This window comes from Mercurialis annua, linkage group LG4, assembly GCF_937616625.2.
Source record: "Mercurialis annua linkage group LG4, ddMerAnnu1.2, whole genome shotgun sequence".
NCBI lineage: Eukaryota > Viridiplantae > Streptophyta > Magnoliopsida > Malpighiales > Euphorbiaceae > Mercurialis > Mercurialis annua.
In genome coordinates, this window is record NC_065573.1 from 36,134,892 (window position 1) to 36,149,818 (window position 14,927).

General features: G+C 36.9%; 2 protein-coding genes and 1 pseudogene across 7 annotated transcripts; all 3 read right to left on the minus strand.

Moving 5' to 3' along the window:
• Positions 1 to 1,114: 1,114 nt before the first annotated feature.
• On the minus strand, positions 1,115 to 5,868 carry LOC130015392 (disease resistance protein RPV1-like). The gene is made up of 5 exons (XM_056105415.1): positions 5,275 to 5,868; positions 3,812 to 4,904; positions 3,375 to 3,674; positions 2,266 to 3,279; positions 1,115 to 2,166 (listed from the first exon to the last, which is right to left on the minus strand). The coding sequence occupies exons 1-5, from the start codon at positions 5,754 to 5,756 to the stop codon at positions 1,351 to 1,353; spliced, it is 3,705 nt and encodes a 1,234-aa protein (XP_055961390.1). The 5' UTR covers positions 5,757 to 5,868; the 3' UTR covers positions 1,115 to 1,350.
• A 562-nt stretch (positions 5,869 to 6,430) lies between these two features.
• On the minus strand, positions 6,431 to 7,212 carry LOC130015431 (protein LEAD-SENSITIVE 1-like; annotated as a pseudogene).
• On the minus strand, positions 6,431 to 13,441 carry LOC130014620 (disease resistance protein RPV1-like). Of its 6 annotated transcripts, XR_007640525.2 has the most exons (8): positions 13,004 to 13,441; positions 12,208 to 12,707; positions 10,943 to 12,035; positions 10,480 to 10,779; positions 9,367 to 10,377; positions 8,594 to 9,273; positions 8,079 to 8,172; positions 6,431 to 7,661 (listed from the first exon to the last, which is right to left on the minus strand). XR_007640525.2 is itself a non-coding variant. In XM_056105420.1 (7 exons), the coding sequence occupies exons 3-7, from the start codon at positions 12,696 to 12,698 to the stop codon at positions 8,743 to 8,745; spliced, it is 3,426 nt and encodes a 1,141-aa protein (XP_055961395.1). In that variant the 5' UTR covers positions 12,699 to 12,707; positions 12,840 to 12,905; positions 13,004 to 13,441; the 3' UTR covers positions 8,378 to 8,742. The 6 variants fall into 6 exon arrangements, 4 of the variants coding, with proteins under 4 accessions (XP_055961395.1, XP_055961394.1, XP_055961392.1 ...); XR_007640524.2 differs by having other exon boundaries at positions 6,431 to 8,172; XM_056105420.1 differs by lacking the exons at positions 6,431 to 7,661; positions 8,079 to 8,172 and adding an exon at positions 12,840 to 12,905 and having other exon boundaries at positions 8,378 to 9,273.
• Between the last annotated feature and the right edge of the window lie 1,486 nt (positions 13,442 to 14,927).

Genomic DNA, 14,927 nt, shown 5'->3' on the forward strand with positions numbered 1-14,927 from the left:
CAGATCATTCAATCACTTAATTCTCATGAGGTTCAACTTGCAAGTGCTTGGGGGATATGTTGTGATATTTGGCATCTCCAATCTTTATTTTCATCTTGTAAATTTTTCCATGTTTCTCGGTTTTATAATTTCTTAGCTCATAACTTTGCACAGCTATGTAAGCTGTCTATGATTAGATATTAGTTTGTATCTACCTGTTTGTTCATCAATCTACCTTGTGTTAAAAAAAAAAAGAGTATAAAATTTAGTTTTCCTGAGAATTTTATTCTCTTATCGTGAGCCGATTGTGTTGAAGGGGCTGTGGATTTGTTGAAATCAGTTTTTCCAGGTTTAGTAGCTGAAAGATATGATTCTTGCATATGATCAAGGGCATAAGTTTGCTGAAGTATATTTTAGGTCCAAACATTCTTAAAGGAATTTTTACCTCATCTCGCAATCCACTGAAGAAGCAGCCGAGGCCCGAGTGTACATTTCTTTGATAAGGTCATGTCAAATTCCTCAAGATAATATTGCAATGTTCTGGTTTGAGCGAGTGCTTTGAGGTCGGCCATTAGACCTTCATAGATTATTTCTCCAATATGTCATCTGAGAGCTTATACATACTCCTCCCGATGTGGATATCCCAGTTGATTCCTGTTTTCTGAGAAAAGCTGATGCAGGTGAAGGGTCGTACTCTCCGTGTGAATGGATGCAAGTTTCAGTTTAGCATTGGCAGGGGTAAAATCAACTTCATACGGTCGATACTAATCCTATTGCTTATGCTTTGACAATAGATAAACCTTTGTATTTAATACCTCAGGCTTCCACAGTTGCACTTGTACTGTGGAATGCTGTACTGTAACACATTGAGCACACCAACTTTTTACTTCGCTACTAACATTAGCATGAAAGCACCATGCACAGCAAGAAAACTCTGCAAAAGACCCCATAGTAAGAATCTCTTTGTGCTCCAACACAGCATAGTACCTAAAGATGTGCATTCCGTTCGAAGCGAGCCTAACTAAAATTTCAATTACTTAAAAGTCAAATCTAACCAAATTTAGAGTCATTTAAAATATTTCAAACAGACCTTAACCCGCCTTCAGCAGGTTTTTCGATTCGCATGAACCAAAAGTGAATAGAAATTGTTTTACTTTCCAAACTGGACATATTAAACAAAACTATAAAATCAAACCGAACTGAATTTGTCTCGGTTCATTGCACACCCATAGTAAACTAAAATGTGATAAACTAATAGTAGAAGTACAAAATGCGGTGATTTACGAGCAACCTTTCAGTAGAAACTAGCTAACACGCGAGTTTATCATGAGGTTACAAAGATTGTAGCAGTGAACCACCAAAAAGTAGGACTTACCGGCGAGTTAAAGAGAGAGCAAATCCATGAAGAGATAGAGAACACGCAAAGGAAAGCAACTTCAAACAGACAGTGATCATCATCAAAGTGAAGATAATATCTGTCCTCCGAGGTTTAGCTCCAGTTGAGGTAGCTAAACATGTGTTTACCATCAATAGAACAGCAAGAAAAGCATTAACATCATGACATTTCGACACTCGGGTCTCCTTCCATTCTCGAACCGGAGGTTCTTCTTCCTCATTTTCATTATTTAAGAGACAATGAGAGAGTGTTACGATGACCTCATTCATTTCTTCGATCTCTTTATATCTCTTACTATGAGGTTCCTCCTCCATATCCATCTCATCGTCCTCATCCTCAGTATCTTCATCTTCATCTTTCTTCCTTTTGCCTTGGTTGAATATTGGATGAACCCCGCACTTGCTTATCACCGCATCATTGTTTGAATACTTGAGGAAGAATTGTAAAGAAGCGTTGCTGAAATGGTGCCTGGAGTGAAAATCAAAGACTGGATTACGCCAAATGAATACACTGTCCGACTGAAAATCCATTTCACGGCCTTCATCTCCATATAGAAAGAAAGTTTCATCAAAGCTATGTCCAAAGTTGTCCGTAAAATTTGCTGTACAGCCAATGTCGAATAATCCATGATGAGGATACACTTTAGATGCTACAACAACATAAAAAGAGAGACCGATCAATTCAGGTCGCCCCAGATTGAACGACAAATTAGGTCCACTATCATTCTGATGCCTCATCCTCCTCAGCAGATCACTTCCCGCAATATATAGCGCAAAAACTCCATAATTGTCCTGCACAAGAAAATCAACAGAACATGTACAAATGATACATCTAGCATGTCAAAACAGGAAACTAGGAGAATTTTCAAAGATGGACAAAGAAAGGGAGACCTGATGTGTAGTCAATACATCATCCATAATTTTACCAGACGATGCCTCAGTTAATTCAATGCAATTGCCAAAATCTAAAACGCCTAACCAATGCCGCTCTGCCATTGCTTTTAATAAGAATGAAGTTGATGCTGATACCAGAGACACGCAGTTCCTTGCATATAGATTATCCAAAGAAGATGGAAGATCGAGTATTTGTTTAAGCCTTCTGCTGTTTGCTACACTAAACTCGCTTAAATTACAAAGCTGTGTGATGCTTGCAGGTATAATCTCAAAATCATTTCCATCTAAAACTAATTTTTCCAACGACTTAAGAGAGCAAAGGCTGTTGGGAAATTCTAAGAAACCACAACAACTTAGACTTACATATGTTAGACACCTCAAATTTGTCAAAGGAGGCAATACTAAACCTTTACACCCGGAACAATTTAAGTACTTCAATTGCCTCAACTGATTGATGGAAGATGGCAACCTTTTTATACCGCTATCTGTTGTGCTCAATTCTTCCAAAGATTCTAAATTTCCAAGGTTTTCTGGCAATTCATTTAGAATCGCACAATTCAGCAAAGAAAGTTTTGTAAGTGATTTCAGATTGCAAATGGTGTCTGGAAGATTTGCCAATTTTGAGCATCCAACCAACGTGAATCTTCTGAGACATGTCAACTGACCAACGCTACTTGGAATACTCTCCAACTGTCTGGATGGAAGACTTTCTAGATGAATAAGATGAGAGAGAGATCCAATTGATGAAGGTAATTGCTTTATTGGAGTACCATACAATTGTAGGCCTTTTATACTCGAAGGAAGGCAGCTCGGCAAACTATAAAGACTTTTGCACTTTGAGAGAATCAATCGCGTCAGCTTGCTTAGATTCTGGATTGAAATTGGAATCTCAACCAAACTTGTACAATGATGCAAATATAAAACCTCAAGATTCGGCACTGTAGACAGGTCAGGAATATGGACAAGGTCCACACAGTCTCGGAGGTCGATAACCTTTAAATTTGGAAGTGTCTACAAATGACAATAAGCAGAATATAACTTAGATATTATTTTTAAATTCAAAGGGTGAAAATCTTTTAAATCAAAATTGCTGCTATATCTCATACCTGATCTTCTGTCCAAAGTTGTTTGATTCGGCTTTTGGGCATGCAAAGTTCAATAAGATGGTCAAAACAGAATTGTAACGGAAAACATTTTAAAGGATAATGATCCCACTGGAGAAATCTCAAGTCATCCGGAAAACATTCAAGGCCTCCAGGAAGGAGTATTTTGTTTGTTCCGTTTTCTTTCTTCTCATAAAATTTCAGAATCCTTAGACTGCACAACTTTGCAAAGGCTGTAGAACTTAAATCCAGAAATCTTATCTGGGACATGTTTAATAAGATGCCTTCAACTCTCGTAGTTCCCTGATAAAAATGTAATAGCAAATAAGCAATAAGCAAGTTGAACGCCAAAAACTAAAATCAAAAACAGAACACAATCAATTATGGGCATGAATTTTTATGCAGAAGTTCATTCTTTTTTCGGTGCAGTTTGCTCTAACCATATCTCTTGCCAATACTTTATATACATCTTTGGGATTCCACAACCTGGTACGTCTACCGAGTTCTTTCTCTTCTGAAACAATGTCTTTCCCCATTTGCTGTAACAAGTCATGCATTTCTAACTTGTTGTCCCTTGAAATTGTTACAAGAGATCTATCATTGAGAAGGCTTATTCCAGATTTTGCAAAGAAACCGCAGCCATTTAATATATTTGTCACACTGTCTTTGTCATATCCTTTAAAGAAACACGCGATATCAAGAAAGATATCCTTCTCTTTCTTATCTAGTCCGTCATAACTTATTCTTAAAATCTTTTGAACTTTTTTATTAGAACAACTTTTGAGTTTCTCCAACTCGTCTTCCCATATTTGTATGCTCTTACCAAACAAATTGGACCCTAGTACTTTAAGAGCTAATGGAATGCCTTGAGCATAAATAATCGCCATCCGTGACAACTCCATGTATTCTTTCTTTACAGAATTTTCTTTAAAGGCGTGCAAGCTAAAGAGACGGAGAGCTTCATAGTAGTTCAATTTCTTAACTTGATATATAATGGCACCCACATTTTTGAGCAATTGTTTATCCCTGCTTGTTATAATGATTCTACTGCCTGAACCAAACACAACGTTACTTCCTACTAAACGTTCTATTTGATCCAAATCACTCACGTCATCAAGAACAATAAGAACTTTTCCTTGGGAGAGCCGTCTCCTCACATAGGAGTTCAACATGATGGGCATTCCGGTATTTAAATTCTTTTTTCCTAGTAGTGCAGAAAGAATTTCACTTTGTACACTATCCTTGGTAGCGTTTTCTAATCTCTCCCTAACATTTGCAACAAAGCACCGACGTGGGAATTGGTTACAGATTTGATTAAAGAGCTTCTCAACAAGAGTAGATTTGCCGATACCACCCATTCCCCAAATCCCAATAGCTCGAATATCTTTTGACTCGAGGCACAGCAATGAACGGACCTCCTTAATACGTGAATCAATTCCAACTAGGCCATCATTGCAAAAATCACTTGGAGTTGCATCATCTAATTTCTCCAGAACATAACTTACAATTTCTGTTATCAGCTTAGACTCAGGCCTGATCGATACAAAGAATAGAAAAAAGAAATGAATACCATCAACTCTTTCATACACTTTTCAGCCATTAATAGTTTAATTAATATGAATAAATTAAGTGCAATTTTGTCATAAGAAACCTTAAAACCCTGTATCAAAACTAATTTTAGAGTAGCAAAACACTCCCCAAATCTTACGCCATAAATATTACATTCTCATAATATATGAATGATCAATAATCTAAATTTCATATGCAGTAATAAAAACCAATTATTGCAACTAATTTGATTTTATTAAAGCTAAATTTCCATCAACATTAAGCAAAAGAAAAGACAAATTATTGAGTATAAGCATAATAAAGCAGCAATAGTAATAACAATTAATAAACTTACTTAATAATCCGTGAATCCGGGCCTGGTAAGCTGGAAATTTGCATCAAAGCAGAACTCCAATACCTGACCTTGTCCAAACAGTGACTGAATTCTTTGTTATGCTTATCAATTGCATCTCCATAACTCCCGGTAAGCTCTTGAACATGACTTGGATCCACATGGTAAAAGACTGGCAAGACGAGCTGCTGCTTGTTTTGTAGGCATTCGAGTATTTTGACAAGCTCATCTAAACACCATGAAGAATCTGCATAATTCTCGGAGAAGATGACGATTGAAACATATGATTGTGCAATGATTTGCAATAGAGATGATGTGATTTCTTTTCCCCTGGGAAGGTTGTCATCCACAAAAGCGTTGACTTGGTTTTGAAGCAGTGAATGATGAAGATGGCTTAGAAATCCATCTCGAATATCTGCGCCTCTGAAACTAATGAATACGTCGTATTTCTTCGATTGAAGAATTGTTGAAGAAGCAGGAGCCATCAACAATGTTGTTTTTTATGAGAGTAGAGAGAAGCTAAAAAATTGTAGTTCAAATTTGGATCATTTTGCTACAAACAGCAATGAAGCGACTGCTTAATCTTGGGCATTTTAAGATACAAAACAAACTTTTTTATTCATCTCTATAATGAGTTTAATAAAATTCTAATCATTTATTTATAATTATATAAAAATATATTTAGTTTTTAGTAATTCCATTTTTAAGTTAGGTATAGTCTATTTTTTTTCTCAAATAAAATTTATTCTGTTCACTTTTTACTATTAAATGATTTGTTATCACTTTGATTTCATGGTAGAATTAACAAAGTAAACTTCACTCAAGAAAAAACCTTCAAGTTATGTATAATTGGCTTTAATCAGCTATGGCCTTCCAACTTAGGACCTCATATCACTGAATCCCCTAAACTTTAAAATCGGCCGCTAAACTCCTAAACTTTACCTAATGATCAACTAAAACCCTTTTGGCATAACCGCTTGTAAAATTTAGGGGTCTAGCGGCCAATTTTAAAGTTCAGAAGGTTTAGTGATAGAGGGCTCGGAGCTGATGTATAATTGAACAATTTTTTTTCAAATGCTAACCGCTAGTAAAATCTAACACATGACACTCTTTAAGTCGGAATCCTATTTAATTAAAGAAAAAAATTACTCAACTGCCAAGTCTGAGAAGGCCATCTTTAGCCATTACACAAACTAATTACAATAAGACATAACATTCTGCAATTTGAACATGAACAGAAGGAAGCACAAGCACAGCTTAAACTTCAAAGTCTGAGTAAACCGTAAGTTTTAGCTTATGCATTGCACCATAAATATTCATGGTCAAATTGAATTCATGTACTTGTATCAGTCCATACAATATGCTGTTGTTAAATAAGACTATTGCTCCTTAGCCGCATTAGCCGGAATTTTTCTAAGGTACAATGTATTCCAATATCAGAAAACAAGCCGGCTGACAGAGTACATAGTATTACCCCACAGCTGCCAGTCCATCGGAGCTGGTAGTTAAGAATCGCAGCAGTGAAGATACGACAGCACTGGCAGCGGCTAATAAGGTTGCTGCCTGCCCACTTCGACCAACGCTGATGCTTGCGAAAACTAGAAGACCCATCTTATAATAGATCGCGAAATCTTCACAGTTGCTTTTCAAAATGTGATAGATGCCAAAGCCATTTTCGAGGAGGAATGAAGCTCGATGAAGAACATCTTCTGGTGGATCAGAAGCAGCAAGCATACATGTACCTCCTCGAGCTTTAGTAAGAAATATAGCTGATGAAACGCTGTAATCAAATTGATACAGACCCCCACGGGAAAGGAAACAATCTTAGCAGGACGAGAGGATGCCATCAAGTCTTGATTGGTCACCACAGTTTAGATACAAACTCACATATACTCGCAGCCATCCAATGATTTCCCACAAATATTGATAGATTAGAAGATATAAACAGAACGTTATTTACCAAAATATCAAACACTAGAGCAGAATATTGGATAGACGCCGCACTTGCTACTCAACGCCTCACTGGTTGAATACTGAAGGAAGAATCGTAAAGAAGCGTTGCTGCAACGGAGCCTGGAATTAAAGATTGGATTACGCCAAAGGATTACATTGTCCGATTGAAAATCCATTTCACGACTTTGGTCTCCATACAGAAAGAAAGTTTCATCAACGCTATGTCCAAAGTCACTAGTAAAAGTTGCTGTACATCCAATGTTGAATAATCCATGATGAGGATATACTTTAGATGCTACACTAACACAAAAAGAGAAACCAATCAAGTCCCAAGCCCTCATATGGAACGACGAACAAGGTACACTATCATTCTGATGCCTCATCCTCAGCAGCCAATCACTTATGGCAATATATAGCCCAGGAACTCCGTAATTGTCCTGCACAAGAAAATCAATACAACATGTACTGCTGATAAACTATGAAGACTTCCACACCATACAATAGAATTTCAAACTGCATCTGGCTAGTAATCATAGTATCCCTACTAGCACTAGCGTAATCTTCTTTCAGTTCTTGGGTTTTTCATTTAATTTAAATGAAAGAAAGTTACATGAAGAAGTAAAACTCTAAAAAAGTTGACCCTGCAGCTTCGGAAGCTTCACAAAGAAAGTGAAGCTTTTTTTCATCTTATTTTCCAAATAATACCACACAATTAACACCTATTTGTGATCTATTATAAACCATCTCCATGATTGCATACAAAAGTTACTGATTTATGAAACCACAGAAATACACGCAAAAGAGAATTCAAGCAGTACTGAATAACTAGAAAGTGGATTAATGATAGAAGTTACACAAGGTCTTCAACTTTCTTCACCCACGATTTCCCTTCTTCCATTAGCTTCCTGAACTGTCACTGCTGTTCCACTGCTCTCACTGTTAGACGCCCTACTTTTTCAAAAAAAAAAAAAGTATTTGCTGCAATTTTTTCAAATTATCAGTAAATTTACAAATAGTTTTAGTCAAAGAAGTAAAATTGTAGAGCCAACAAATACATTTGCCATTACTTTCAAGAGACAGGAAAGGTTTCAAAGAAAAAGCCCATAAATTAATGCCCTTTGAAACCACCAAATTTTATTAATTAAGCGAGATATTAAATAACCGATACAGTATTTATATATTAATTAATACTTTATTAATTTACAGATTACATCTAATCAAGTAACTGAAGTATCCAATTTATAAAGCATCATACAATCTCTCACTTCATTTATTATGCTTGGTTGTTCAATAGAAACTAGCTAACACATGAGTTATCATGAGGTTATAAAGATTGTAGCAGTGAACCACCAAGAAGTGCACGACTTACGGGCGAGTTAATGAGAGAGCAAATCCATGAAGAGATAGAGAAGACGCAAAGGAAAGCAACTTCCAACAGACAGTGACCATCATCAAAGTGAACATAATATGTTTACCATCAATACATCAGCAAGATGAGGACATTTCAACACTTGGGTCTCATTTTAATTCTTCGCTCTCTTTAAATTTCTTACTAGGAGGTTCCTCCTCCATATCCATCTCATCATTCTCATCAGCTTTTCGCCAGTTGAATATTGGATAATCGTCAGCTTTTATCCGGCCAAATATTGGATAAACGCCGCACTTGCTTATCACCGCCTCATTTGTTGAATACTTAAGGAAGAATCGTAAAGAGCCGTTGCTGAAACGGAGCCAGGAATCAAAGATTGGATCACGCCAGAGGATTACATTGTCCGATTGAAAATCCATTGCACGACTTTCATCTCCATACAGAAAGAAAGTTTCATCAACGCTATGTCCAAAGTCATTAGTAAAAGTTGCTGTACATCCAATGTTGAATAATCCACGACCCGGATATACTTGAGATGCTACAATAACACAAAAAGAGAAACCGATCAAGTCAATAGACCACAGGTCGAACGACAAATAAGGTACATTATCATTCTGTTGCCTCATCCACTGCAGCAGGTCACTTTCGGCAATATATAGACCAGGAACTCCGTAATTGTCCTGCACGAGAAATCAATATGTACTGCTGATATATCTAGCATGTCAAAATAGAAAACTAAACCAATTTTCAATGAGGAGCAAAGAAAGGGAGACCTGATGTGTACTCAATACATCATCCATAAGTTCATGACATGCTGCCTCATATAATTTCATGCCCTTGCCAAAATCAGAAATGTATAACCAACATTGTTCTGTTGATAAGATGGAAGATGATGCTGATACCAGAGACACGCAGTTTCTTGCACATAAATCATTCAAAGACGATGGAAGACCTAGTATACAGTGAAGTCTTTTGCAATCTTCTACACTGAGTAATCTTAGATTACAAAGCTGCGTGATGCTTGCAGGTATGATCTCAAAATCGTTTCCATCTAAAACTAATTCTTCCAACGACTTAAGAGAGCAAAGGATGTTGGGAAATTCTAAGAAACCACAGCAACTTAGATGCATAGTTGTTAGACAAGGCAAATTTGTCAAAGGAGGCACTACTAAACCTTTACACCCGGAGCAATTTAAGTAGCTCAATTGCCTCAACTGATTGATGGAAGATGGCAACTTTTTTATACCGCTATCTGCTATATCCAATTCTTCCAGAGATTCTAAATTTCCCAAGTTCTCTGGCAATTCATTCAGAATCACACAGCCCATCAAAGAAAGATGTGTAAGTGATTTCAGATTTATGTCAGCTGAGTGATCTGAGTGATTTTGAGCATCAGACCAATCTGAGCATCCGACCAATCTGCGTGATCTGAGACATGTCAGCTGACCAATGCTACATGGAATACTCTCCAACTGTTTGGATGAAAGACTATCCAGATGAGAGAGATATCCAATTGACGGAGGCAATTGCTTTATTCGAGTTCCAGATAATTGTAGGAATTTTATACTCGAAGGAAGGCAGCTCGGTAAACTATGAAGACTTTTACACATTGAGAGAACCAATCGAGTAAGCTTGCTTAAATTTTGGATAGACATTGGAATTTCAACCAAACTTGTACAAAATCGCAAATACAAAACCTCAAGGTTTGGGACTGTAGACAGGTCAGGAATATGGACAAGGTCCATAGAGCGTTCGAGGTCAATCACTTTTAAATTTGGAAGTGTCTACAAATGACAATGAAGTGAAATATAAATTAGTTTTTCTTCTTTTAAAAAAAAAATCCAAAAGTGAAAGTCTATTTCATCAAAATTCATGCTATATCATACCTGATCTTCAGTCCAGAGGTGCTTGATTTGGCTTTTGGGCATGTGAAGTTCGACAAGATTTTCAAGACATGATTTTAGTGGCAAACATTTTAAAGGAAATTTATCCCACTGGAGAAATCTCAACTCATCAGGAAAATATTCAAGGCCTTCAGGAAGAAGAATTTTGTTCTCTTCAAAGTAATTCTTCGCATAGAATTTGAGAATCCTAAGATTGCAGTACTTTGCAAAAGCTGTAGAACTTAAATTCAGATATCTGATCTGGGACATGTCTAATAAAATGCCTTCAACACTTGTAGTCCCCTACAACAAGAAAGAAAATAGTAAATAAGCAGTAAGCAAGTTGAACACGAAAAACTAAAAAAAAAAAAAAACCGAACACGAATAATTATGAGCATGAATTCTTATGTGCGTTCTCTTTTTTCAATGTATAAAGAAGAAGAAAGTCAAAGCACTTGGCTCTTACCATATCTCTTGCCAATACTTTATATATATCTTTGGGATTACACAACCTGCTATGTCTACCGAGTTCTTTCTCTTCTGAAACAATGTCATTCCCCATTTTCTGTAACAAGTCGTGCATGCCTAACTTGTTGTCACTTGAAACTGTTATAAGACACTTGTCATTGAGAAGGCTTATTCCAGATTTTGCAAAGAAACCACAACCATTTAATATATTTGTCACGTTATCTTTGTCATGTCCTTTAAAAAAACACGCGATATCAAGAAATATATCCTTTTCTTTCTCATCTAGTCCGTCGTAACTTATTCTTAAAATTTTTAAAACTTTTTTATTAGAACAACTTTTGAGTTTCTCTAACTCATCTTCCCATATTTGTATATTCTTATCATACAAATTGGACCCCAGTACTTTAAGAGCTAATGGAATGCCTTGAGCATAATCAATCGCCGTGCGTGACAACTCCATGTATTCTTTCTTTATAGAATTTTCTTTAAAGGCATGCAAGCTAAAGAGATGAAGAGCTTCATAGTAGTTTAGTTTCTTAACTTCATATATTCTAGCACCCACATTCTTGAGCAATTGTTTATCCCTACTTGTTATAATGATTCTACTGCCTGAACCATACATAACGTCACTTCCTACTAAGCATTCTATTTGATCCAAATCACTCACATCATCAAGAATGATAAGAACTTTTTCTTGGGAGAGCCTTCTCCGGACAAAGGAGTTCAACATGATGGGTATTCCTGTATTTAGATTCTCTTTGCCTAGTATTGCAGAAAGAATTTCACTTTGTAGACTATCCTTGTTAGAGTTTTCTAATTTCTCCCTTACATTTGCGACAAAGCATCGATGTGGGAATTTGTTATAGATTTGACTATAGAGCTTATCAACAACAGTGGTTTTGCCTATACCACCCATTCCCCAAATACCAATAGTTCGAATGTCTTTTGACTCGAGGCACAGTAATGAATGAACATCCTTGATACATGAATCAATTCCAACTAGGCCATCATTGCAAAAATCCCTTGGAGTTACATGGTCTAATTTCTCCAAAACATAACTTACAATTTCTTTTACCAGCTTAGACTCAGACCTGATCATATAAACAGAGCAAAAACTCGCTAGTCAACATAAATAATAGAGAAAAGAAACGATTAATATCAACTCTATAATGCTAAAACATTAACAATGACAGCAAAAGAAAAATTATTGAGCATAAGGTTATATTATAAAGCAACAAGAGTAATAACAATTAATAGACTTACTTAGTATTCCGTGAATCCCAGCCTGATAAGTTGGCGATTTCCATCAAAGCATGACTCCAATTCTTGACCTTATCCAAACAGTGACTGAATTCTTGCGTATGCTTAGCAATTGCATCTCCGTAACTCCCGGTCAGGTCTTGAACATGACTTGGATCCACACGGTAAAAGACCGGCAAGACGATCTGCTTCTTGTTCTGTAGGCATTCAAGTATTTTGACAAGCTCGTCCAAACACCATGGAGAATCCGCATAATTGGTGGAGAAAATGACAAGTGAAACATATGATTTCTCAATAATTTCCAATAGCGATGATGTGATTTCTTTTCCTCTCTCAAGCTTGTCATCCACAAAAGCATTGACTTGGTGCTGAAGCAGTGACTGGTGAAGATGGCTCAGAAATCCATCTCGAATATCTGCACCTCTGAAACTAATGAATACGTTGTACTTCTTTGATTCAAGAGTCGTTGAAGATGAAGAAGCAGCAGTAGCCATCAACAATAGCTTGGAAACAAATTTTGGTTTTAGATGAGAAAAATTAAAGAGAAATCTAAGAAACAAAGTATAGAAAATGGTGAATACTTGGAAAAACAGTTTATATGACCTGGCGTGCTATTTTAAAGAGTTTCATGTTACCAGTTGACATTTCAGTTCGCCTCCTCAATATAAAAAATTGTAAATTTTTGAGTCTGCCATTTCCACCTACCCCATTGCATTGCATACATGTTATTAAAATTAGTGTACTAAACTGATTACTGCAACGAACACCGAACAACAAATAGTAATAATTACATCCTTACCATTTTGAAATAGTAACGATTTATTCCACATCCAGAAGCAAATTTTTCTATAGTCTCGGAATGGTCGGCCCCATGGCAGTTATGATTTTACTTTTTCCAGTCTTTCATATCAATTTCACTATCCTTTAACTTATTCTCACCAAATGAGCTGAGCAGGAGATAGAGGAACCAACGGAGAAGATAATCAGCCGCTGAGGCCTCCTCCTCTCCCGCAGCCGCTTTCAACGAACGAGCAGATGGATCTGTTCGTCGTTCGTCTCGGAGGAATGGATCTCTTCGACCCGTCCTCCAACGTGGGTTCGTCTAAGGACAGCGGCGGAGAGAGAAGAGGAGGGCGCGGCGGCAGAAGTGGAGGATGGCGGCGGCTGGGTTAGAGGTAGCAGGCTTTTAGTTTAGTTTTAGTTTTTTTTTTATTATTTAATTTTTGAGTATAGGAGATGTGAGGTTTTATGATTTATCCAATTGATCCTCAATTGGCTATTCTCATATCCAATTGAATTGGATTTTTTTTTCAAAAATAAATTTATTTTATTATTTATTAACAAATATTAAAAGGTTAAGGTAAAAAAATGATCCTAAGTTTACCTGATGGCTCACATTCCCCTAATGTTTTTCGAGTCTCAAAAATGACCCTAACGTTACAAAATAAAATAAATATACCCTCTGTCTAACGGTAGCGTATTTTAATGTTTACTCGGCTGATGTGGCATACAATTAGTCGTTGCCCCAATGTTTTTGGAATCTCAAATATGACCCTAACGTTGTCAAAGTGGAACAAATATGACTCTAACATTACCAAAATGGAACAAATATACTCGTCGTCTAACGATGGAGGGTATATTTAGGGTTTTACTATTCACCGCCCCTTTTTACTTAACACTGCCCCTGCAAAAGACATTTTCGCCCTTCTAGCAAAATTTGAAAAAAAAAAGTTCTCTCAACTCATTCGAGGCATTGGATCTCTTCTCTGCTTTGACTGAGACTAATACTTTACAATTTCGTAAATAAAATGGATTTGAAACCAATTCAATCAGGAACGAAATAAGCTTTTTCCTTCCAACCTGATTAGAATGTAGGAATTCTCCTATAGTTAACAATCATTCCCCATCCCTCCCTTCTTTCGGAACATCTGATAGTAATTCATTACTCAGGTGACTCGCGGCACAAGATGTATCTCTTTCCTGGCTAAGAAAAAGTCGAGATCAATCAACTGGGATAGGATCGCCACACCCGATGAAAAAAGAATCTTCGATTGCCTTACTGACTGAACACCTTCCCCATCTATATTTGAGACAGATAGAGTTTTCACACAAACGCCTTGACTCGCCTATCCGAATCCTCTACTTTCCTTGTTCGTTCACCAGCCCGGTCTGGTTCACCTTACTCGCTGGCTTGGACGAGTACAGTTCACTGATTTGAATCACTTAAAAAAAAGCTATGATATATGTAGTACTTCACTTCTTACTTGTCACAGCAAAGATCCCGCGGATTACTGACTTGAACTAGCACTTGCTGCTATTCACTCAGCAGACGATCAGGCGAGATGCTAATTAGAGAAGAACTGACTTGCATGCGCTTTCGTTCCTCATTCATTCAAATCAAAGGAAGCTTCATCGGGAAGGGATAGGGATGTCGCATATCGGATCTATCTATATGAGAAGCAAAAGATAAAGCTTAAAGCAAGAACAAGAACAATTGAGTTGCGATGCCAGGTGCGACTCAGAGAAAGCGTTAGTGTCCTATCTTACCTTGCAAAAGGTGTAATCCAACGTGGCAAGGGATAGAAACATTTCTACTTTGTTCTTGTGATAGCAACTTCAAGACATTTCTTTGTCTCGATGCTTTGAATAGCCGTACCCAGGATGAGATTACTCCTTTACTTTGTTTGACTTAGCAGAAGGGAAAAGACAAAGCTTTCAGTTCA